The sequence below is a fragment of the Nerophis ophidion genome, linkage group LG06 (assembly GCF_033978795.1).
Source record: "Nerophis ophidion isolate RoL-2023_Sa linkage group LG06, RoL_Noph_v1.0, whole genome shotgun sequence".
Lineage (NCBI taxonomy): Eukaryota > Metazoa > Chordata > Actinopteri > Syngnathiformes > Syngnathidae > Nerophis > Nerophis ophidion.
The window spans coordinates 78,965,446-78,991,880 of NC_084616.1; the positions used below are offsets into that span (position 1 = coordinate 78,965,446).

Sequence of the window (26,435 nt, forward strand, 5' to 3'; positions counted from 1 at the left end):
CCAGGCCTACTGAAAGCCACTACTAGCCACCACACAGTCTGATAGTTTATATATCAATGATGAAATATTAACATTGCAACACATGACAATACGGCCTTTTTTGTTTACTAAATTGCAATTTTAAATTTCGCGCCAAGTATCCTGTTGAAAACGTCGTGGTATGATGACTCGTATGATGACTCGTATGATGACTCGTATGATGACTCGTATGATGACTCGTATGATGACTCATGCGTGTGACGTCACGGATTGTAGGGGACATTTTGATCCAGCACCGATCCCAGGGGGGGGGGGGATCTCAGCCCGGCTGCCTTGCCTCGTTGAGAAACGTGGTTTCCCTCGGAGACACTGGCGGTCACCACACCCGTGGCCACACCCCTCCGACTTTCAGGTACGACCATATAATCTCAAACACTAGCTAGTAACACAATAAGCAGATCGATTCCCGCTTCCGCCATCCTAGTCACTGCCGTTGTGTCCTTGGGCAAGACACTTTACCCACCTGCTCCCAGTGCCACCCACACTGCTTTAAATGTAACTTAGATATTGGGTTTCACTATGTAAAGCGCTTTGAGTCACTAGAGAAAAGCGCTATATAAATATAATTCACTTCACTTCACATACGTGATTTTCCAGAATTATCCTAGTAAATGTGTCATATAACATCTGAATCGCTCCCACTGCCCTTGTCTTTTTTTTTTTCCCTAGTCCTTCACTCTCACTTTCCTCATCCACGAATCTTTCATCCTCGCTCAAATTAATGGGGAAATCGTCGCTTTCTCGGTCCGAATCGCTCTCGCTGCTGGTGGCCATGATTGTAAACAATGTTCAGATGTGAGGAGCTCCACAACCCGTGACATCACGCGCATATCGTCTGCTACTTCCGGTACAGGCAAGGCTTTTTTATTAGCGACCAAAAGTTGCCAACTTTATCGTGGATGTTCTCTACTAAATCCTTTCAGCAAAAATATGGCAATATGGCAAAATGATGAAGTATGACACATAGAATGGAGCTGCTATCCCCGTTTAAATAAGAACATCTCATTTCAGTAGGCCTTTAGGTCTAATATGCTATTGTATTTTTCCAAAAAAATGTTGGGCCATGTTTTCACCTCAACATGACAAACAGCAGCTTTAATGTTATGCAGAGGTGTACTAACAACAATTTTATAGACAAATGATATTTATAGTCACAGTAGAAAGTAACAGATAAATAACTAAGAAACACTTTGTGTTTGTCACTGTCCTTAAGATCCTGGCCTGTGCTTAAAAACTGCAGTTTTGAACAAGTTTTTTTTTTTAATCCAGTATAATAGATGTGCGCATTCTTTGTTGTTATGTCATCATTTTGTTGAACAACTTTGAGAACTGCTTTACAAACAACTGGAGGATGCCCCCTGGGATACATGGTGGTCATTTACGACCATGCATTTATGGTTATTGCCGTTCACATGTTATTGGTGTCGTCTAAAAGCGGCGATAGTGGATCTAACATAATAGTGTGAGAGTCCAGTCCATAGTGGATCTAACATAATAGTGTGAGAGTCCAGTCCATAGTGGATCTAACATAATAGTGAGAGTCCAGTCCATAGTGGATCTAACATAATAGTGTGAGAGTCCAGTCCATAGTGGATCTAACATAATAGTGTGAGAGTCCAGTCCATAGTGGATCTAACATAATAGTGTGAGAGTCCAGTCCATAGTGGATCTAACATAATAGTGAGAGTCCAGTCCACAGTGGATCTAACATAATAGTGAGAGTCCAGTCCATAGTGGATCTAACATAATAGTGTGAGAGTCCAGTCCATAGTGGATCTAACATAATAGTGTGAGAGTCCAGTCCATAGTGGATCTAACATAATAGTGTGAGAGTCCAGTCCATAGTGGATCTAACATAATAGTGTGAGAGTCCAGTCCATAGTGGATCTAACATAATAGTGAGAGTCCAGTCCACAGTGGATCTAACATAATAGTGAGAGTCCAGTCCACAGTGGATCTAACATAATAGTTTGAGAGTCCAGTCCATAGTGGATCTAACATAATAGTGTGAGAGTCCAGTCCATAGTGGATCTAACATAATAGTGAGAGTCCAGTCCATAGTGGATCTAACATAATAGTGAGAGTCCAGTCCATAGTGGATCTAACATAATAGTGAGAGTCCAGTCCATAGTGGATCTAACATAATAGTGAGAGTCCAGTCCATAGTGGATCTAACATAATAGTGAGAGTCCAGTCCATAGTGGATCTAACATAATAGTGAGAGTCCAGTCCATAGTGGATCTAACATAATAGTGAGAGTCCAGTCCATAGTGGATCTAACATAATAGTGTGAGAGTCCAGTCCATAGTGGATCTAACATAATAGTGAGAGTCCAGTCCATAGTGGATCTAACATAATAGTGTGAGAGTCCAGTCCATAGTGGATCTAACATAATAGTGAGAGTCCAGTCCATAGTGGATCTAACATAATAGTGAGAGTCCAGTCCATAGTGGATCTAACATAATAGTGAGAGTCCAGTCCATAGTGGATCTAACATAATAGTGAGAGTCCAGTCCATAGTGGATCTAACATAATAGTGAGAGTCCAGTCCATAGTGGATCTAACATAATAGTGTGAGAGTCCAGTCCATAGTGGATCTAACATAATAGTGTGAGAGTCCAGTCCATAGTGGATCTAACATAATAGTGTGAGAGTCCAGTCCATAGTGGATCTAACATAATAGTGAGAGTCCAGTCCATAGTGGATCTAACATAATAGTGTGAGAGTCCAGTCCATAGTGGATCTAACATAATAGTGTGAGAGTCCAGTCCATAGTGGATCTAACATAATAGTGAGAGTCCAGTCCATAGTGGATCTAACATAATAGTGTGAGAGTCCAGTCCATAGTGGATCTAACATAATAGTGTGAGAGTCCAGTCCATAGTGGATCTAACATAATAGTGAGAGTCCAGTCCATAGTGGATCTAACATAATAGTGAGAGTCCAGTCCATAGTGGATCTAACATAATAGTGTGAGAGTCCAGTCCATAGTGGATCTAACATAATAGTGTGAGAGTCCAGTCCATAGTGGATCTAACATAATAGTGAGAGTCCAGTCCATAGTGGATCTAACATAATAGTGTGAGAGTCCAGTCCATAGTGGATCTAACATAATAGTGTGAGAGTCCAGTCCATAGTGGATCTAACATAATAGTGAGAGTCCAGTCCATAGTGGATCTAACATAATAGTGAGAGTCCAGTCCATAGTGGATCTAACATAATAGTGTGAGAGTCCAGTCCATAGTGGATCTAACATAATAGTGAGAGTCCAGTCCATAGTGGATCTAACATAATAGTGGGAGTCCAGTCCATAGTGGATCTAACATAATAGTGTGAGAGTCCAGTCCATAGTGGATCTAACATAATAGTGAGAGTCCAGTCCATAGTGGATCTAACATGATAGTGAGAGTCCAGTCCATAGTGGATCTAACATAATAGTGAGAGTCCAGTCCATAGTGGATCTAACATAATAGTGAGAGTCCAGTCCATAGTGGATCTAACATAATAGTGAGAGTCCAGTCCATAGTGGATCTAACATAATAGTGAGAGTCCAGTCCATAGTGGATCTAACATAATAGTGTGAGAGTCCAGTCCATAGTGGATCTAACATAATAGTGAGAGTCCAGTCCATAGTGGATCTAACATAATAGTGTGAGAGTCCAGTCCATAGTGGATCTAACATAATAGTGAGAGTCCAGTCCATAGTGGATCTAACATAATAGTGAGAGTCCAGTCCATAGTGGATCTAACATAATAGTGAGAGTCCAGTCCATAGTGGATCTAACATAATAGTGTGAGAGTCCAGTCCATAGTGGATCTAACATAATAGTGAGAGTCCAGTCCATAGTGGATCTAACATAATAGTGTGAGAGTCCAGTCCATAGTGGATCTAACATAATAGTGTGAGAGTCCAGTCCATAGTGGATCTAACATAATAGTGTGAGAGTCCAGTCCATAGTGGATCTAACATAATAGTGAGAGTCCAGTCCATAGTGGATCTAACATAATAGTGTGAGAGTCCAGTCCATAGTGGATCTAACATAATAGTGTGAGAGTCCAGTCCATAGTGGATCTAACATAATAGTGAGAGTCCAGTCCATAGTGGATCTAACATAATAGTGTGAGAGTCCAGTCCATAGTGGATCTAACATAATAGTGTGAGAGTCCAGTCCATAGTGGATCTAACATAATAGTGAGAGTCCAGTCCATAGTGGATCTAACATAATAGTGAGAGTCCAGTCCATAGTGGATCTAACATAATAGTGTGAGAGTCCAGTCCATAGTGGATCTAACATAATAGTGTGAGAGTCCAGTCCATAGTGGATCTAACATAATAGTGAGAGTCCAGTCCATAGTGGATCTAACATAATAGTGTGAGAGTCCAGTCCATAGTGGATCTAACATAATAGTGTGAGAGTCCAGTCCATAGTGGATCTAACATAATAGTGAGAGTCCAGTCCATAGTGGATCTAACATGATAGTGAGTGTCCAGTCCATAGTGGATCTAACATAATAGTGAGAGTCCAGTCCATAGTGGATCTAACATAATAGTGAGTGTCCAGTCCATAGTGGATCTAACATAATAGTGTGAGAGTCCAGTCCATAGTGGATCTAACATAATAGTGAGAGTCCAGTCCATAGTGGATCTAACATAATAGTGTGAGAGTCCAGTCCATAGTGGATCTAACATAATAGTGAGAGTCCAGTCCATAGTGGATCTAACATAATAGTGAGTGTCCAGTCCATAGTGGATCTAACATAATAGTGTGAGAGTCCATTACATAGTGGATCTAACATAATAGTGAGAGTCCAGTCCATAGTGGATCTAACATAATAGTGTGAGAGTCCAGTCCATAGTGGATCTAACATAATAGTGTGAGAGTCCAGTCCATAGTGGATCTAACATAATAGTGTGAGAGTCCAGTCCATAGTGGATCTAACATAATAGTGAGAGTCCAGTCCATAGTGGAGCTAACATAATAGTGTGAGAGTCCAGTCCATAGTGGATCTAACATAATAGTGAGAGTCCAGTCCATAGTGGATCTAACATAATAGTGTGAGAGTCCAGTCCATAGTGGATCTAACATAATAGTGAGAGTCCAGTCCATAGTGGATCTAACATAATAGTGAGAGTCCAGTCCATAGTGGATCTAACATAATAGTGAGAGTTCCAGGTATATCGGAAGTTGATCTTGAAATTTAAGTGTTAAAAGTAAAACAAAAAACTAATAAAAATGCATCACTTTATAAGTGGGGAACCTTTCAGATCTCAAATATATTTAGTAGGATTTTATTTAACTTTTTACTGTGATTACTCAAAAATATGAAATAATTAAAATCAATGTTGTCCTGCATTATTGATCTTTGAGGGCTTTAATTGCTAAATAAAGGAACTTTCCTGAAGGAATCAATAAAGTACTATCTATCTATCTAAATACTGCATATTTCAGTTTTACTATAATAAACAAAGTTGTCTTTGACAGAAAAGACATTAAAACCTTATTTGTTTTACTTTATATCAACCTCAAGTTGATATAGAGATTCACTGTAAGCATTAAATAAAAATAATAATAATAATTTGACTTAATTTTAACATTTTAGTGACTGAGACCCTCTATGCTCCCCAGGAGCCCTAAGGATTAAAACAAATAAATCCATATATTTTGTTATGGTTTGAAAATGAAAATAATAAAAATGGCCCCGCATGCTTAAATTTTTCCGTGTGTGGCCCTCTCTGGAAAAAGTTTGGACACCCCCGCTGTAGGCAAAGCAGCTTTTTTGATGGCATCGGTAAAATGGGGGGAAAATACGTTACTTTGCATCCGACATGGAGTTATAAATACGACACAAGCATCCTCAGATGTTTGCATGATGCAGCATTAAAGGATCACCAGCTATTCATATTTACTTCTGCAGACATTATTCATTTAGGCTGCAGCTCGCTCTGGTTCACTCCGCTGTTTGATAGACCAGCTTTCCAAAAAAAAGCACAATAGTGAGTCAAATCATTGTTTTGTTTTTCTCCTGACTGTGGGAGGAAGTCGTGTTTCCCGAGGAGAGAACAAACATTCTCGCCACAACGCAGCCTGAAGTAAAGATCCATGCAAATGTCAGCAGTATTTGGCTGTTTTAAAGTTAAAGCACAATTAAGTTGCATTGTAGTCCCCCATTTGGTTTATGCCAGGCACTTTTTGGTAATTGTTTGCAGTTTTTTTTGGGGGGGGTGACAGGTTCTAAGACAGTGGTGCCCAAAGTGTGGCCCGTGGGCCAATTGCGGCCCGCAGATAATTGCTTACCGGCCCGCCACACATTCTGGAAATGATATTGCAAACATTTTTAAAAACATTTTAAAAATGTGGAGTGATGTGAACAGAATCGATTCTGTTCATAACTTTTATGAACAGAATTTTTAGGCGCAGTCAAGGCGTTGAGGGGTTCCGGTTTGGTGACCGCAGGATTAGGTCTCTGCTTTTTGCTTCTCACTGGATCGGTTCGCAGCCGAGTGTGAAGCGACCGGAATGAGAATCAGCACCTCCAATTCTGAGTCCATGGTTCTCGCCCGGAAAAGGGTGGAGTGCCATCTCCGGGTTGGGGAGGAGACCCTGCCCCAAGTGGAGGAGTTCAAGTACCTAGGAGTCTTGTTCACGAGTGAGGGAAGAGTGGATGGTGAGATCGACAGGCGGATCGGTGCGGCGTCTTCAGTAATGCGGACGTTGTACCGATCCATTGTGGTGAAGAAGGAGCTGAGCCGGAAGGCAAAGCTCTCAATTTACCGGTCGATCTACGTTCCCATCCTCACCTATGGTCATGAGCTTTGGGTCATGACCGAAAGGATAAGATCACGGGTACAAGCGGCCGAAATGAGTTTCCTCCGCCGTGTGGCGGGGCTCTCCCTTAGAGATAGGGTGAGAAGCTCTGCCATCCGGGAGGAACTCAAAGTAAAGCCGCTGCTCCTCCACATGGAGAGGAGCCAGATGAGGTGGTTCGGGCATCTGGTCAGGAAACCGGTAGGAGGCCACGGGGAAGACCCAGGACACGTTGGGAAGACTATGTCTCCCGGCTGGCCTGGGAACACCTCAGGATCCCCCGGGAAGAGCTAGACGAAGTGGCTGGGGAGAGGGAAGTCTGGGTTTCCCTGCTTAGGCTGTTGCCCCCGCGACCCGACCTCGGACAAGTGGAAGAAGACGGATGGATGGAATGATGTGAAATCTAACGAGAAAATGTTGCAATGTTGACTCAAAGCTGCCTTGCAGGGTGTTTGTTTTCTTTAATCTTCATTTTTCTTTTTTTGCCTTTGCTCCAAAAAAAAAAATCAATGCAATAAGGAATTATTTTCAAGTCTCCAATTACTTAAAAAATGTCACTTAAAATGTTTTATGTGGAAAAAATATTGCATTTATTGTGTGGTTGCATATAAAAACATTTTTTTTTTTTAAACAAAAATAATAGTTCAAACATAAAATCCACAGATATATCTGAAGTTGATCTTGTGACTTAAATGTTGAAAGGAAAAAAAAAATAATAATACAAATGTATCACTTTGAGTGGGGCACCTTTTGGATCCTAATTATATTTAATGGGATTTTATTTATCTTTACACTGATTTCTCAAAATAAATAATGACTTAAAATCAATGGTGCCCTGCATTATTGATCTTTTATGGCTTTAATTACTAAAAACTGCATACTTCAGTTTTTCTATAAAAAAAAAAAAGTTGTCTTTGACAAACAAGGCATAAAACCTTATTTTTTTATTTGTATTTTTTTTTTTTTTTACTTCATATCAACCTGAAGTTTTATTAGCAGTAATGATTGAGACCCTTTATGGTCCCCAGGAGCTCTAAAGGTAAAAAAAAAAAAAAATCCTTATATTTCCTTATGGTTTGAAAATGAAAAATATCAAAATGGCCCACGGTTGTTTTAATTTTTCTATGTGCGGCCCTCAGTGGAAAAACTTTGGACACCCCTGCTCTAAGATATTGCCTACTTTCTTTCCTCCACGTCAACACATCAAAGTGATCTTCCATGCAAGCCTCCAGAGACGACTCACTCCTTGTCGTGTGCTCTGTGTTGCATAATGAAGCCAGAACCTTTAGACGTCAATAGCTTTATTTATTTAACAGATTTTTTTTCATCTCTTTATTTATTGTACAGCCTCGTCCCTCGTTTGTTGTATCAAATTGGTTCCAGACCTAAACACATTTCCACTCACGAGGATTATTATTACAAACCCTGTTTCCATATGAGTTGGGAAATTGTGTTAGATGTAAATATAAACAGAATACAATGATTTGCAAATCCTTTTCAAGCCATATTCAGTTGAATATGCTACAAAGACAACATATTTCATGTTCAAACTCATAAACTTTTTTTTTTTTTTGCAAATAATAATAACTTAGAATTTGATGCCGGCAACACGTGCCAAAGTAGTTGGGAAAGGGCATGTTCACCACTGTGTTATATCACCTTTTCTTTTAACAACACTCAATAAACGTTTGGGAACCGAGGAAACTAATTGTTGAAGCTTTGAAAGTGGAATTATTTCCCATTCTTGTTTTATGTAGAGCTTCAGTCCTTCAACAGTCCGGGGTCTCCGCTGTTCTATTTTACGCTTCATAATGCACCACACATTTTCCATGGGAGACAGGTCTGGACTGCAGGCGGGCCAGGAAAGTACCCACACTCTTTTACTACGAAACCCCGCTGTTGTAACACGTGCTGAATGTGGCTATGCATTGTCTTGCTGAAATAAGCAGGGGCGTCCATGATAACGTTGCTTGGATGACAACATATTTTGCTCCAAAACCTGAATGGACAATTCAGCATTAATGGTGCCTTTGTAGTGATGTAGTACTCCTTTGTGTTGTGTTTTTCTCCAAGCTATGGGATGACGCATTTACTTCCGGGGTCACGTTTCCTCTTATGTCATCCCATAGCTTGTGTTTGTAAATTGTTTATTATTTTTTTTATAATATAGCGTTGACAAAACGTCTGTATTTTTATAATATAGCGTTATATTTTTATAATATAGCGTTAACAAAACGTCTGTATTAATCATGACCCCGGAAGTAAATGGGGGGGGGGTTGTAGGGAGAAGAAATTTGGCGTGACAACACCCACCTGTTCCCAATTAGCCTGCACACCTGTGGGATGTTCCAAATAAGTGTTTGATGAGCATTCCTCAACTTTATCAGTATGTATTGCCACCTTTCCCAACTTCTTTGTCACGTGTTGCTGGCATCAAATTCTAAAGTTAATTATTATTTGCAAAAAAAAATGTTTATGAGTTTGAACATGAAATATGTTGTCTTTGTAGCATATTCAACTGAATATGGCTTGAAAAGGATTTGCAAATCATTGTATTCTGTTTATATTTACATCTAACACCATTTCCCAACTCATATGGAAACGGGGTTTGTATTTAAAGGCTAGAGCATGGGTGTCAAACTCTGGCCCGGGGGCCAAATTTGGCCCGCCGTGTAATTTCATTTGGCCCTTGAGGCAGTATGAAAGTAACATTAGAGCTGGCCTGCCGCTTTTACACAGCTAATACTCACCACTAATACTCATACTTACCAAAGTAACATTAGAGCTGGCCTGCCGCTTTTACACAGCTAATACTCACCACTAATACTCATACTTGCCAAAGTAACATTAGAGCTGGCCCGCCACTTTTACACAGCTAATACTCACCACTAATACTCATACTTGCCAAAGTAACATTAGAGCTGGCCCGCCACTTTTACACAGCTAATACTCACCACTAATACTCATACTTGCCAAAGTAACATTAGAGCTGGCCCGCCACTTTTACACAGCTAATACTCACCACTAATACTCATACTTGCCAAAGTAACATTAGAGCTGGCCCGCCGCTTTTACACAGCTAATACTCACCACTAATACTCATACTTGCCAAAGTAACATTAGAGCTGGCCCGCCACTTTTACACAGCTAATACTCACCACTAATACTCATACTTGCCAACCCTCCCGATTTTCCCGGACTCCCAAATTTCAGTGCCCCTCCCTAAAATCTAAACATTCTCCCAAATTTCTCCCCATTTCTACCCGGACGACAATATTGGGGGCGTGCATTAACGGCACTGCCTTTAGTGTCTTCTACAACCTGTCGTCACGTCCGCTTTTCCTACATAGAAATAGCGTGCCAGCCCAGTCACATAATATATGTGGCTTTTACACACACGCACACAAGTGAATGCAAGGCATACTTGTTCAACAGCCATACAGGTCACACTGAAGGTGGCCGTACAAACAACTTGATCAATCTTACAAATATGAACCACACTGTGAACCCACACCAAACAAGAATAACGAACACATTTCGGGAGAACATCTGCACCGTAACACAACAGAACAAATACCCAGAACCCCTTGCAGCACTAACTCTTCCAGGACGCTACAATATACCCCCCAAGCAATAATTTAAGTTTTACTCATGCACTTTCTCTTGCTACTTCAAGGCTTGAATGTTTGATTCATTTGTTATTGTTATTTTATTTGCAAATGTATTATTAGCCTTTGGAAAAAGTTTATTTTGATATTTATCTCAATGGGCTGCAAATAGAAAAGAGGCTTTCCATTTTTATTTAAATTGTATTTGATATGCCGTTGATATTTTTTAATGATTATCATTTAAAACTGGATTTTGCATGTCACTATTATGTTATTTAAGCCTTACTTGTTCAATATTTAATGCAAAACTTATTTGGGTCCTTATTAAAAGGTTCATTTGTTCAACCTTGGCCCGCGGCTTTTGGCCCACTCTGTATTTGAGTTCGACACCCCTGGGCTAGAGTTTACAAATGAGTTTTAAGATGGGAAAATAGGCCTGACAAGACCCGCCCTATGGTCCGGAAAATACGCTAATAAGTCAACTCTGCTTTTTCTTACTCCTTTTCAGCCGTATTTAATCCCGTTAAACCTGCGATGTTCCTTGGTGTTGAAAGTAAAAAAGCGACATTGGAATAAAACCTTCCTATTCCCAAGGACGCACGCATGAAGTTATTTCCAATTCATGAGGCAATTTGTGTCCCGATTGAAGCTGTCAGTCAGTGTTGCAAAGAAGCCGCCCTCACTTCTTTTCCTGCAATTAAGTGGCCAGTGTTGACCTGCAGCTCGCTCGGTCACATCCACTTCCGTCTCGTCTAAGTTTCCAAAGTATTCCGAGCATGCGTGACCTCAACCACTTTGTCGCCGCCCTTGAAGAAGAAGTCGAAACCCCCGCCGCTCTCCGCCCCCCCGAGCCGGTAGAACCTTCTCGGTCTGAACTGCGAGCGGCTTTCAAGGAAACCCTGAAGGCGATGATGAGTTAACGAGAGAACGCAAATGTCAGTTCTTGTCTCCAGAGACCATCAGCGTGAAGATGCTTCATGTTCTGTCCTCGTCTTGTCTTTCTCAGACTGGCATAAAGAAAAAAAAACTTTGTTCAATTCCTGGTTGAAAAGATGTAGCATGATTAAAATGTCAAACATCTAAGGCGCAATAAACTGCCCTTTATTGCACGCTTTGATGATGTCTGTTTGAGACCGAGGTCACACTTGGAGTTCGGTACTCTGGTCCGGATCCAAAATGACATAAAGGTTTAATTGGTGCGCATTAAAGTTGTGCAATATAATATATTTTAATAATAATAATACATTTTATTTGTAAAAAGCACTAGAACAGACTAATTGCTAGAACTAGTATTCATATATCTATAAAAAGGCTTTAAAAAAGGGGGGGAGGTTAAACTTTTTCAAAAATATCCAGTCTGTGGTGCCCTTGGGTGGTCAGGGAGATGGTTCCACAGATTGGGAGGAGCGGAGAATTTCCATGGAGGGCAAGTAGGGAGACTTTGTATTCAATCCTGAGTGGAACAGGAAGCTGCCCTTTGTCGTCATTGTGCAGCTACACACTTTATTGCACGCTTTGAAGGATGTCTGTTTGAGACCGAGGTCACACTTGGAGTTTGGTACTCTGGTCCGGATCCAAAATGACAAAAGGGTTTAATCGGTGCACATTAAAGTTGTGCTATATTTTAGATTTTAATACTAATAAGAATAGATGTTATTAGTAAAAAGCACTTTACATTGAGCAAACAACCTCAGTGGCCTAGTGGTTAGAGTGTCCGCCCTGAGATCTGTGGGTTGGGAGTTCAAACCCCGGCCGAGTCATACCAAAGACTATAAAAAAAAAAACGTGAGCCATTACCTCCCCACTTGGCACTCAGCATCAAGGGTTGGAATTGGGGGTTAAATCACCATAAATGATTCCCGGGCGTGGCCACCGCTGCTGCTCACTGCTCCCCTCACCTCCCAGTGGGTGATCAAGGGTGATGGGTCAAATGCAGAGGACACATTTCACCACACCTAGAAACACCCTCACTGGTACTTTACTTTACTTCAAAGTGTTACAGTGTATTTACGGATAATAAAATAAAATAATAATAAAAACATAATAAAATAAAAAATAAAAGTAAAACTAGAACAGTCTAATAGCTAGAACTAGTATTCATATATCTATTAAAAGGCTTAAAAAAAAAAAAAGGTTTTTAAGCCTTTTTTAAAAGCATCCACAGTCTGTGGTGCACTCAGGTGGTCAGGGAGAGCGTTTGGTACATGTTCACAGAAGTCTAGTTAGGACCGTGTTACAACAAAGTAAGCTATGTCAGCATTTGGATTTTTGTGTATGCTAATACCAGAAAACAGATTTACCGTATTTCCTTGAATTGCCGCTGGGGCGCTAATTAATTCAAAACCTCTTCTCACTCGCGGCGGCGGCGATGACCAAGAAGAACGCGGAGTTGGAATATAATTACAACTCTTTATGTACATATTTATATAATATTTATATAATATGTAACTACAAGCTCCATTCACAGAGTCCCATTGCTTTTATGAGCGGTCAAGCGAGTCAAATGCTGAGGAAAAAAAAAAAAAAAATTTTTTTTTTTTAATTATTTTTATTTGTGGCGGCCGTAATTCTTTCGTGGCGGGCCGCCACAAATAAATGAATGTGTGGAAACCCCTGCTCTGGCGGAGCAGGTGTGTATGATCTGTGTTAGGAAGCAGACTCATTCTAACACAGATATAACATTCACATACAGTCCCGTTATAATGTGTTTATGAGCGAGGGTACAGTAAACACGGCTCTGGTGCTCCTTGTTTGCTGCACGCCAGGGTCGGAGTAACACTTTTGATCAAAACGGCCGCACCGGAGTCCACTTTAAGCGGACCAAACGCTGGAGTTCACCCTCAACTGTCATCTTATGAAAGACCTCTGGCTTGACTTACATAACAGCCATTCAAATGTCCACAGGAGACACTTCCTCTCCTCTCACCCACCAGGGACATTTAAACACTGCACTAAGAGTCCATTTCACCGTGGAACGTAACAGACGTTCAGCGTTTGTTTTATTTGCATCTGTGCTCTGACTCATCGGCAGGTAGGAGGTGAGTTCAATTGGAGTTGTCTTCTTCTTTATCTGCCGTTGCCCTATTTTCCTCTTTCTGGGCTTCGGATGTGGCTGACATTGTTGAGAGCGGCCTGGGCAATTATTTTCACTCGGGGGGCCAAATTTACAGACAAAAATGTGTCTGGGGGCCGGTGTATCTATTTTTAGGAACACTAATACGAAACTAAAAAACTTTGTGACAGACCGCCTGTGGTGTTCATTTTTGATGAAAAGAAAAATAATACAATTAATTAATTTTACAAACTGAGACTCACTGACTTTGGCTCATTTTCTGTGAAGAACATATATGAGAATATATATTTAATGACCACACACCATACACCCCCCCTTACACATTTATATTACATATAAGATGTCCGGTTCCACTGGGCCCGGGGCTAATAGAAGTGTGGAAATTGATGTTCTGTGTACCACACACACACACACACACACACACACACATAGCAGGCCTAGACAGGAGGAGGACAGAGTGTAGGTACACAAATAGAGGGTCAAATGTGCGACAAAATGAGAGCAGACCATGTTGACAAATAATGTTGCAACCTTGTGTGGGACACACACATTCACACAATGATAGCAGGAGCTGCCATGCAAGGCACTAACCATGAGCAATTGTGAAGCATCTTGTTTAAAGACACAACAGATGTGACTAGGATGGGAGAAGGTGGGGATTGAACCATTAACCGGCCACTCTCCCAACATCACCACGCTCTCCCCGAGATGAACTTGACTGGCCTGCACAGAGTCCTGACCTGAACCTGATAGAACACCTTTGGGATGAATTAGAACGGAGACTTGAGAGCCAGGCCTTCTCCACCAACATCACCAATGCGCTTTTGGAAGAATGGCGGAAAATTCCTATAAACACACTCCGTAACCTTGTGGAAATGGGTTATACAGTACAAACCCAGTTTCCATAGGAGTTGGGAAATTGTGTTAGATGTAAATATAAACAGAATACATCCATCCATCCATCCATTTCTACCGCTTATTCCCTTTCGGGGTCGCGGGGGGCACTGGCGCCTATTTCAGCTACAATCGGGCAAATCCTTTTCAAGCCATATTCAGTTGAATATGCTACAAAGACAACATATTTCATGTTCAAACTCATAAACATTTTTTTTTTTGCAAATAATTAACTTAGAATTTCATGGCTGCAACACGTGCCAAAGTAGTTGGGAAAGGGCATGTTCACCACTGTGTTACATCACCTTTTCTTTTAACAACACTCAATAAACGTTTGGGAACTGAGGAAACTAATTGTTGAAGCTTTGAAAGTGGAATTCTTTCCCATTCTTGTTTTATGTAGAGCTTCAGTCCTTCAACAGTCCGGGGTCTCCGCTGTCCTATTTTACGCTTCATAATGCGCCACACATTTTCCATGGGAGACAGGTCTGGACTGCAGGCGGGTCAGGAAAGTACCCGCACTCTTTTTTCTTTTTACAAAGCCACGCTGTTGTAACACGTGCTGAATGTGGCTTGGCATTGTCTTACTGAAATAAGCAGGGGCGTCCATGAAAAAGACGGCGCTTAGATGGCAGCATATGTTGTTCCAAAAGCTGTATGTACCTTTCAGCATTAATGGTGCCTTCACAGATGTGTAAGTTACCCATGCCTTGGGCACTAATACACCCCCATACCATCACACATGTGTAAGTTACCCATGTCTTGGGCACTAATACACCCCCATACCATCACACATGTGTAAGTTACCCATGCCTTGGGCACTAATACACCCCCATACCATCACACATGTGTAAGTTACCCATGTCTTGGGCACTAATACACCCCCATACCATCACACATGTGTAAGTTACCCATGCCTTGGGCACTAATACACCCCCATACCATCACACATGTGTAAGTTACCCATGCCTTGGGCACTAATACACCCCCATACCATCACACATGCTGGCTTTTACACTTTGCGTGGATAACAGTCTGGATGGTTCGCTTCCTCTTTGGTCCGGATGACACCATGTGGAATATTTCCAAAAACAATTTGAAATGTGGACTCGTCAGACCACAGAACACTTTTCCACTTTGCATCAGTCCATCTTAGATGATCTCGGGCCCAGAGAAGCCGGCGACGTTTCTGGATGTTGTTGATAAATGGCTTTTGCTTTGCATAGTAGAGTTTTAACTTGCACTTACAGATGTGGCAACCAACTGTATTTAGTGACAGTGGTTTTCTGAAGTGTTCCTGAGCCCATGTGGTGATATCCTTTAGAGATTGATGTCGGTTTTTGATACAGTGCCATCTGAGGGATGGAAGGTCATGGTCATTCAATGTTGGTTTCCGGCCATGCTGCTTACGTGGAGTGATTTCTCCAGATTCTCTGAACCTTTTGATGATATTATGGAGCGTAGATGTTGAAATCCCTCAATTTCTTGCAATGTCACTTTGAGAAAGGTTGTTCTTAAACTGTTTGACTATTTGCTCACACAGTTGTGGACAAAGGGGTGTACCTCGCCCCATCCTTTCTTGTGAAAGACTGAGCATTTTTTGGGAAGCTGCTTTTATAGCCAATCATGGCACCCACCTGTTCCCAATTAGCCTGCACACCTGTGGGTTTTTCCAAATAAGTGTTTGATGAGCATTCCTCAACTTTATCAGTATTTATTGCCACCTTTCCCAACTTCTTTGTCACGTGTTGCTGGCATCAAATGCTAAAGTTAATGATTATTTGCAAAATGTTTATGAGTTTGAACATCAAATATGTTGTCTTTGTACCATATTCAACTGAATATGGCTTGAAAAGGATTTGCAAATCATTGTATTCTGTTTATATTTACATCTAACACCATTTCCCAACTCATATGGAAACGGGGTTTGTACTTGAATCGTGCTTTTTACCTTTTTTCAAGAGTGGCATTTTAAGTTCACATGTGAGTCAAGGCAGGTGGCCAAATACTTTTGCTAATAAAGTGTCTTCGTTCAGCTTCCTGTTGGTCAAGTAGCTTCTCACCCTTTCCTGTGTAGATCTTTCCTGTATAGATCTTTTGCCATGTCTGCGCCACGTCTCTTCACGCGCAGCTTGTCTTCATTCGGTGGACGGGAGACGAAATCCCCGCCCGGCAGGACGTTGGCAGGACGGGTGATTCCTCCCGACGTCTTCCTCGGTCGCCTCGCTCTGTTCCCCGCCATCGTCGGCCCGCCGCAAATACGCCACAGCCTAATTCAATTTGTGCTGGCATCCGACTTCAGTCCTTTTTCAAGTCGCCCGGGTCCTGTCCTGGAGTCTGTCCTCAAGCGTGGTGTTTAGGAGCGGGCCTTCAAGAGCTGGTGGCACATTGCCTGGTGATTTGGCCGCTCCTGATGGGCTCTTTTCTCACCTCAGTCGCTTTCCATGTAAGAGGTAATCAGTCAGGTGCTTTGGCCGACACTCCATCCGATTAGTCTGGTCTCGCCGGGCTGTGCAGAGGCGCCGTTACGCCGCAACCTTGGGGACACACCAAGGTCCAGACTTTGATTGCGAACATAACGCTTGTTGTGGTTTAGGGATCATATTTCACCCGTGGCGAGGAGGCGGAGTCAAGGCATGAGTCATCGATGGAATCCCTCGGAGGATATTCCATTTTCTTCTTCCTCTCGTTTACACGGATGTACTGTTAAATAAAAGACCGCATCTGTGGATTCTGGTACTTTTATATGTGCCGACTAGTGTTGTCCCTGTACCAATATTTTGGTACCGGTACTAAAATGTATTTCGATATTTTCGGTACTGTCAGAGTTTGTTGTTGACGAACCCCAAGATGCAGAGACGGAGGCAAGCCTAGAACAGGAAAACATGATTTAATTTAATTAAATAGAACACGAACAAACAAAAGGGTACTAACACAAAGCACGCACGAAGTGGATAACAAACTAAGGGAGCTAGCATGGAAACTAGAAAACAAAAAGGAACTCAGCATGGAAGCTAGCAAGAATCGAGCAGGAAACAGAAGTTGTAAAGGTATTATAAAAACAAACTTGAAAGCAGGGAACAAAAGGCAGTAAGCTAAAAACCGCAATGAAACATAGCTTACGGCAACGCTGCATAGACAAGACAAGATACGACACGATGCGACAGGAGCGACATCGGCATGACAAATCAATAATCCAGCACTGACTGGAAGGCAAAGCAGGTACAAATAGGAACGGGCTGATTGACACCAGGTGTGGCCAGGTGCCAATCAGCTGCAGCTGTGGGGAAACAAAGCACTCAGAGAGACAAACAGGAAGCTGAACCAAAATAAGAGTGCTGACAGGAACTAAGGACAGGAAATAATAAACACACAGGAGGAAAAACTATAACAAACTGTCAATGGCAAGCCTGACAGGTACTTTTCTAAATATAAAGGGAACCACAAAAAATGGCATTACTGGCTTTATTTTAACAACACATCTTAGGGTACATTAAACATATGTTTTTTTTATCGCAAGTTTTTCCTTAAATAAAATAGTGAACATACTAGACAACTTGTCTTTTATTAGTAAGTAAACAAACAAAGGCTCCTAATTTAGCTGCTGAAGTTTTCCGGTACTTTTCGATATTTTTCTAAATAAAGGGCACCACAAAAAATGGTATTATTGGTTTTATTTTAAGAAAAAAATATTAGGGCACTTTAAACATATGTTTCTTATTGCAAGTTTTTCCCTAAATAAAATAGTGACCAAATAAGACAACTTGTTTTTTATTAGTAAGTAAACAAACAAAGGCTCCTAACTTAACTGCTGACATATGCAGTAACAAATTGTGTCATTTTCTGGTACTTTTAGATACTTTTCGAAATAAAAGGGACCACAATAAATGGCATTATTGGATTTATTTTAAAAAAAAAATCTTTGGCTATGTTAAACATATGTTTATTATTGCAATAAAATAGTGACCACACACACTATTATGTTAGATCCACTATGGACTGGACTCTCACTATTATGTTAGATCCACTATGGACTGGACTCTCACTATTATTTTAGATCCACTATGGACTGGACTCTCACTATTATGTTAGATCCACTATGGACTGGACTCTCACTATTATGTTAGATCCACTATGGACTGGACTCTCACTATTATGTTAGATCCACTATGGACTGGACTCTCACACTATTATGTTAGATCCACTATGGACTGGACTCTCACACTATTATGTTAGATCCACTATGGACTGGACTCTCACACTATTATGTTAGATCCACTATGGACTGGACTCTCACACTATTATGTTAGATCCACTATGGACTGGACTCTCACACTATTATGTTAGATCCACTATGGACTGGACTCTCACTATTATGTTAGATCCACTATGGACTGGACTCTCACTATTATTTTAGATCCACTATGGACTGGACTCTCACTATTATGTTAGATCCACTATGGACTGGACTCTCACTATTATGTTAGATCCACTATGGACTGGACTCTCACACTATTATGTTAGATCCACTATGGACTGGACTCTCACACTATTATGTTAGATCCACTATGGACTGGACTCTCACTATTATGTTAGATCCACTATGGACTGGACTCTCACACTATTATGTTAGATCCACTATGGACTGGACTCTCTCACTATTATGTTAGATCCACTATGGACTGGACTCTCACACTATTATGTTAGATCCACTATGGACTGGACTCTCACTATTATGTTAGATCCACTATGGACTGGACTCTCACACTATTATGTTAGATCCACTATGGACTGGACTCTCACTATTATGTTAGATCCACTATGGACTGGACTCTCTCACTATTATGTTAGATCCACTATGGACTGGACTCTCACACTATTATGTTAGATCCACTATGGACTGGACTCTCTCACTATTATGTTAGATCCACTATGGACTGGACTCTCACTCTATTATGTTAGATCCACTATGGACTGGACTCTCTCACTATTATGTTAGATCCACTATGGACTGGACTCTCACACTATTATGTTAGATCCACTATGGACTGGACTCTCACTATTATGTTAGATCCACTATGGACTGGACTCTCACACTATTATGTTAGATCCACTATGGATGAAGTGACCATCATTACTCCCATCAACAAAACCACCAAATAACATTGAAGGTCAGAGTGTAACAAAAGGAAGAATTCAAACCAAAGATGCATTCCTCCAAAAAACTCCCAGCCCTCTGCTATGTCGTTATCTTCCCTATGTTAATTGCTCATTAGGGGAGAAAATGTGGTTTTTAATCGTGCGCTGGTCCGAAACCGTCTGAAGTTCATTCCAGCTAATGAATTTCACACCGCCACGCGGCGCTTGACGGCGGCGTTGAAACGCAGACCAAGGCAACACTTGAGTGATTATTAAAAGCTCTAATTAGAGCCTCCAGCCAGCACTTGTTTGTTTGCCCCTGCAAGCACATCCTCACATTTAGGACTATTGTGACAAAATGATAAAGTTGTGTTTTTTTAATTGGGCCCCTGCCGCGTCATCGCCGCTCGGAACACAAACACAATGATCGGTTTCGGCGAATCCCCCACTGAGGATGGACTGAAACGTACGCTTACTTATTCATGGCACAATATTCAATGTTTTATCCGCCCCTGTTAATAATTCACAACACATATAATAATACATTCCTTTAAAAATACATACAGTAAGAAAGACAGGATCTTAAAGGCCTACTGAAAGCCACACAGTCTGATAGTTTATGAATCAATGATGAAATATTTACATTGCAACACATGCCAGTACGGCCGCTTTACTTTACAGCTCAGACGAGGCACCAAGCAGTGTGGGTGGGAAGCGTTTCCACAGACGTGGAAAGATTTTCACTACAAAGTTGTAAAGCTTAGTAATGCATCAGATATATCAGATTGTAGGTGGGTTTATTTTGTACCCTTTGCCTTCAAATTTCACTGTTTGTTGCATTTTTGTTTCGTTTCTGTCAGGTTCAAAAACTGATGACATCTATTAATCAGACAAGAAGCAAAGAACCATGCAAAGACAGAGTTCAATTTAGCTCACGAGGAGAAGGCTGGCGCTGAACACTTAGTCACAGTCTCGCCCTACGCTCTAAGGTTCAGTTCCCGCGTGCCTCTTTTTATTCAGAGTTCCATAGTCAACATCAGTGAGGCCGCCTCTAAAAGGAGTGGTCACATATATTATGCACAGCAGGTCCAGGACGCACAGTACGTGACGGAATGGGCTGGGGGCCTTGTGATTTCGCCTTGCCCCCGCTCCGTCTGTGTGTTGTCATCTTATCTTCGTTGAGGTCCTTGAAGTTTCTATCTCGTCTGCGTGCTGTCATCCCATCCCTGCCGAGGTCCCTGAAGTCCTTGGCTGCCAGCGGGCCAAAACAAAGATAACATCTGTGGCTGAGGCCACCCCTCAGACAAGAAGTTTTTTACTTGCATAGATTAGAAAAAGTCTAACTTGAGCACAATAGCTAATAACTAAAGCAACAGACTTTAAGCAGACTAAAGTTAGTGTGATAATATGTACATTATTATTCTAACAGTTTCACTTGATTGTAAAATGTTTTGATCGAAAGGGGGGGTGACGTTCATATTTTGCCAATATTCAGTGTTTTATCCTTCATGAAAAATTAAAAATTCCATTACGTTTTTTTAAAGCGGTCTGTCATAAGGTTTTTAGCAATCAATCAGACATTATTGTGAGGTTTTGTATTAGTGTTCCTAAGAATAGATATACCGGGCCCCCAGACACATTTTTTTCTCTAAATGTGGCTCTCGAGTCAAAATAATTGCCCAGGCCTGTAGAAGGTAGTAATCTCTCTAATTAATATAACTAAATGTTAGCATGCTTATTAGGCATGAAGCAGTTAATGACCCTTCAAAATGCTGTCGTCCGTGCGGAATGAATTGTTGATTAATTGCTTCTTAAAGCAATTGAAGTACAATTAAGCACACTCTTTGGATGCGGCCAGCAGGGGTGCTGTGGAGTCTTAACGTGTTTGTTTTGTAAAGAAAGCAGCCTAGCAACAGCTTTGGGACGCTGAGCAACACCCCCAGCATTGTTCAACTCCACACAACACTGGCATGGAAACAGGAGTTCAGGACACTTCTAGAGCGATGCACCGTATCGAAAGTGTCAAAGACCTCAAATTTACACAAAGGCCTTGAGTTAAATGGGAATCGTTCTTTTTCTGTGAACATAACGTTTTGGAAGCGACAAGTAAGCCTTGGCAGAGGTCTGCTTCGATATTCATGTTGTTCTCTTTTCCTTGACAGTGGTCGTGCTGTATTTGCAAGGAATAGGCACCAAAGAGTGGAGAGAGGTAAGTCAAATATTACATGTATTTGTACCCTATTTCTAGGAATACTTCTATGCTTGTTATACAGTAAATGTCATCATAGATGCCTATCACTTAAAAAACTGCTTTGGGCGCCGACTATACACACAAAATCCAACCATCCATCCACTCATCTTCCGCTTATCCGAGGTCGGGTCGCGGGGGAAGCAGCCTCCCAGGCCAGCCAGGAGACATAGTCTTCCCAACGTGTCCTGGGTTTACCCCGTGGCCTCCTACCGGTCTTACGTGCCCCAAACACCTCCCTAAGGAGGCGTTCGGGTGGCATCCTGACCAGATGCCAGAACCACCTGATCTGGCTCCTCCTCTCCATGTGGAGGAGCAGCGGCTTTACTTTAAGTTCCTCCCGGATGGCAGAGCTTCTCACCCTATCTCTAAGGGAGAGCCCGGCTACACGGCAAAGGAAACTCATTTGGGCCGCTTGTACCCGTGATCTTATCCTTTCGGTCATGACCCAAAGCTTGTGACCATAGGTGAGGATGCGAATGTACAAATGTTTGTAGATCGACCGGTAAATTGAGAGCTTGGCCTTCCGGCTCAGCTCCTTCTTCACCACAACGGATCGATACAGCGTCCGCATTTACTGAAGACGCCGCACCGATCCGCCTGTCGACATTACGATTCACTTTTCCCTCACTTGTGAACAAGACTACGAGGTACTTGAACTCCTCCACTTGGGGCAGGGTCTCCTCTCCAACCCGGAGATGCCACTCCACCCTTTTCCGGTCGAGAACCATGGACTCGGACTTGTTGGTGATGATTCTCGTACCAGTCGCTTCACACTCGGCTGCAAACCGATCCAGTGAGAGCTGAAGATCCTGGCCAGATGAAGCCATCAGGACCACATCATCTGCAAAAAGCAGAGACCTAATCCTGCAGCCACCACACCAGATCCTCTCAACGCTCTGACTGCGCCGAGAAATTCTGTCCACAAAAGTTATGAAGAGAATCGGTTACAAAGGGCAGCCTTGGCGGAGTCCAACCCTCACCAGGACGAAAACCACACTGTTCCTCCTGAATCCGAGGTTCGACTATTCGGCGTAGCCTCCTCTCCAGTACACCTGAATAGACCTTACCGGGAAGGATCCCACGATAGTTGGAACACATCCTCCGGTTCCCCTTCTTAAAGAGAGGAACCGCCAATCTAGAGGTACCGACCCCGATGTCCACGCGATGTGGCAGAGTCCTGTCAACCAAGACAGCCCCACATCATCCAGAGCCTTAAGGAACTCCAGGCGGATCATCATCTACCCCGGGGTCCTTGCAACCGAGGAGCTTTTTAACTAACTCAGCAACCTGAGCCCCAGAAATAAGAGATTCCACCACAGTTTTTAACTACCTCAGCAACCTGAGCCCCAGAAATAGGAGAGCCCACCACAGTTTTTAACTACCTCAGCAACCTGAGCCCCAAAAATAGGAGAGCCCACCACAGTTTTTAACTACCTCAGCAACCTGAGCCCCAGAAATAGGAGAGCCCACCACAGTTTTTAACTACCTCAGCAACCTGAGCCCCAGAAATAGGAGAGCCCACCACAGTTTTTAACTACTTCAGCAACCTGAGCCCCAGAAATAGGAGAGCCCACCACAGTTTTTAACTACCTCAGCAACCTGAGCCCCAGAAATAGGAGAGCCCACCACAGTTTTTAACTACAACCTGAGCCCCAGAAATAGGAGAGCCCACCACAGTTTTTAACTACCTCAGCAACCTGAGCCCCAGAAATAAGAGAGCCCACCACAGATTCACCAGGCACTGCTTCCTCATAGAAGACATGTCGGTAGGAAAAATCACAAAATAAGACATTTTAAAATCAGCGATACAACAATAATTGACATTGATTTACGAAAGAAATAGCCTCAGATGATCAAAGGTAAGCGATGAGAAGCAGGAGAGGCAGATTAATGGATTGTCTCATCAAATATGCACATATACTTCCTGTGACATGATGAGATATTGCTGTATGTCATGACTATTTATGGAAATAACATGTGACCTTCCATTCATTGTCTCTTTGCACCGTCTCCTCACCTCGTTACCGATGCACAACTGTCACATCGTATGCGAGCGCTTAATGAGCAGAACAGAAATGATAATAAATGATGAAAGTTTAGCTGCCGAAAAAGTAAATCAATGAGGGAAATAGAATGGACGAGTAAATCTACTGTGCATGTATGTATTTATGTATGGGTATATGTTTGTTCGTGTATAAGTGTGTGTGCATATTGTATGTGTATATTGTATGCATGTTATTGATGTATAAATGTATAGTTATTTGCATGTTATATATGTAAATTGTGTATATATATATATATATATATATATATATATATATATATATATATAAATATAATGCTGTATATCAAGGGTTGGAATTGGGGGTTGAATCACCAAAATGATTCCCGGGCGCGGCCACCACTGCTGCTCACTGCTCCCCTCATCTCCCAGGGTGTGATCAAGCGTGATGGGTCAAATGCGGAGAATAACTCATACAGTCTATATGTATACTATATATATATATATATATATATATATATATATATATATATATATATATATATATGTGTGTGTGTATGTGTATATATAAGTAAATGTATGTATGTATACAGCATATAATCCTAATAAATATTATGAAATAACACATTTTAAACATTAGAATAATGATAATAAATGTGTATATATATATGTATACATGTGTGTATATATATATATATATATGTGTGTATGTACAACATATAATAATAATGTAGAATATACTAATGAAGTGGAAAATTATATTGCGCTTTTCTTAGTGACTCAAAGTGCTCTACATAGTAAAACCCATATTTACATTTTTAAGCTACATTTAAACCAGCAAGTGGGTAAAGTGTCTTGCCCAAGGACACAACAGCTGTGACTCGGATGGCCGAAGCAGTAATCGAACCTGGAACCTATGAGCAGGTTCATTGAAAGTTAAATGCGCCAAAAAATAGACCGTTTTGTACACTGCTGAGGGGAATCAATGATCACTAGTGTGCAAGTGTGTTTATGTATAGTATCTCCAGCTGTGTACATGTGGTGATATCAATTACAGTATTTTGAGAGGTGAAGTCGGACTAACTAGGACATCACTGAAGGCCTAGGTGAGAAATGCACGGCCCGGCTTATTAGATATATATATCCATCCATTTTCTACCGCTTATCCCTTTCGGGGTCGCGGGGGGTGCTGGAGCCTATCTCAGTTGCAATTGGGCAGAAGGCGGGGTACACCCTGGACAAGTCGCCACCCAATCACAGGGCCAACACAAGATAGACAGACAACATTCACACACTCGGGACCATTTAGTGTTGCCAATCAACCTATCCCCAGGTGCATGTCTTTGGAGGTGGGAGGGGCCTATCCCCAGGTGCATGTCTTTGGAGGTGGGAGGAACCTATCCCCAGGTGCATGTCTTTGGAGGTGGGAGGAACCTATCCCCAGGTGCATGTCTTTGGAGGTGGGAGGGGCCTATCCCCAGGTGCATGTCTTTGGAGGTGGGAGGGGCCTATCCCCAGGTGCATGTCTTTGGAGGTGGGAGGGGCCTATCCCCAGGTGCATGTCTTTGGAGGTGGGAGGAACCTATCCCCAGGTGCATGTCTTTGGAGGTGGGAGGAAGCCGGAGTACCTGGAGGGAACCCACGCAGTCCCGGGGAGAACATGCAAACTCCACACAGAAAGATCCCGAGTCCGGGACTGAACCCAGGACTACTTAGGACCTTCGTATTGTGTAGTTTTTCTGAAATATCCTTCTTAAAAATAACCTTACAAATATATATATGGCACCTAATCAACATGTTATATCTCCTTCTTTGTGAGTACCGGTGAGTTTTCTGTGGCTTTCTATGGCTCGTATGGCTCTGGTGCCACTTCCTGTTTTCCCAGCCTGTGATTGGATACTCCCTTGGGACTCCCAAGGGAGTATCCAATCACAGCGTAAGGCCATCTAGAAGGCCTTACTGAAAAAAACTTGTAATATGATTGGCTATTACAATTGTCTATCAACTGTATGTGCCCATTCACTTCCAGTGCACAGACATTGTCGATTCTGAAGGCCCCCGGCAGTTTGGTACAGCATGGTGACATAAGCAAGCTGAATTCTGATTGGATACAAACTCTATAAACTAAAAACAACAACACTGGAAGGAGCATAAAATGACATGAAGAGAATACCGTATTTCCTTGAATTGCCGCCGGGTATATAGTATGCGCCTGACTAGAATTTCCGCCGGGTCAAACTCGTCACGTCACGAGTGACACTTCACCTGTCATCATTTTCAAAATGGAGGAGGCTGATTTCAATCATTTGGAATCGCATAAAGGGAAGAAGATTAAGAGCTATTCAGTAGGATTTAAGGTCCAAGCTATTGAATATGCTAAAAAGAACAGTAAGCAGCTATGTTTTATTAATATACCGTAGCTGCGTGTGTCAAATATGAGTCATTAAATGACTCCCGCTTCCTGGTGGTAGAGGGCGTTAGTGATCCTTCTTGCAACTACTCGGCTGCAGAAGAAGTGACAACAAGCAGCAAGAGTGAGCAGCCATCCTTTATTTTTTCCTCTCCCTTGCACTTTTAACATGGAGGATTACATATCTAAAATAAAACAGTTTTCTAAACTGGA

At 41.9% G+C, this 26,435-nt stretch overlaps 1 protein-coding gene across 1 annotated transcript in view; it reads left to right on the forward strand.

Annotated features, from left to right (window-relative positions):
* The window catches only part of LOC133555287 (copine-9-like), a 271,759-nt gene that overhangs the window by 81,607 nt on the left and 163,717 nt on the right, over positions 1-26,435 (forward strand). The window contains exon 6 of the mRNA XM_061904929.1: positions 21,722-21,768. Within this exon, the coding sequence (XP_061760913.1) occupies positions 21,722-21,768 (47 nt within the window). The remainder of the gene's footprint in view (positions 1-21,721; positions 21,769-26,435) is intronic.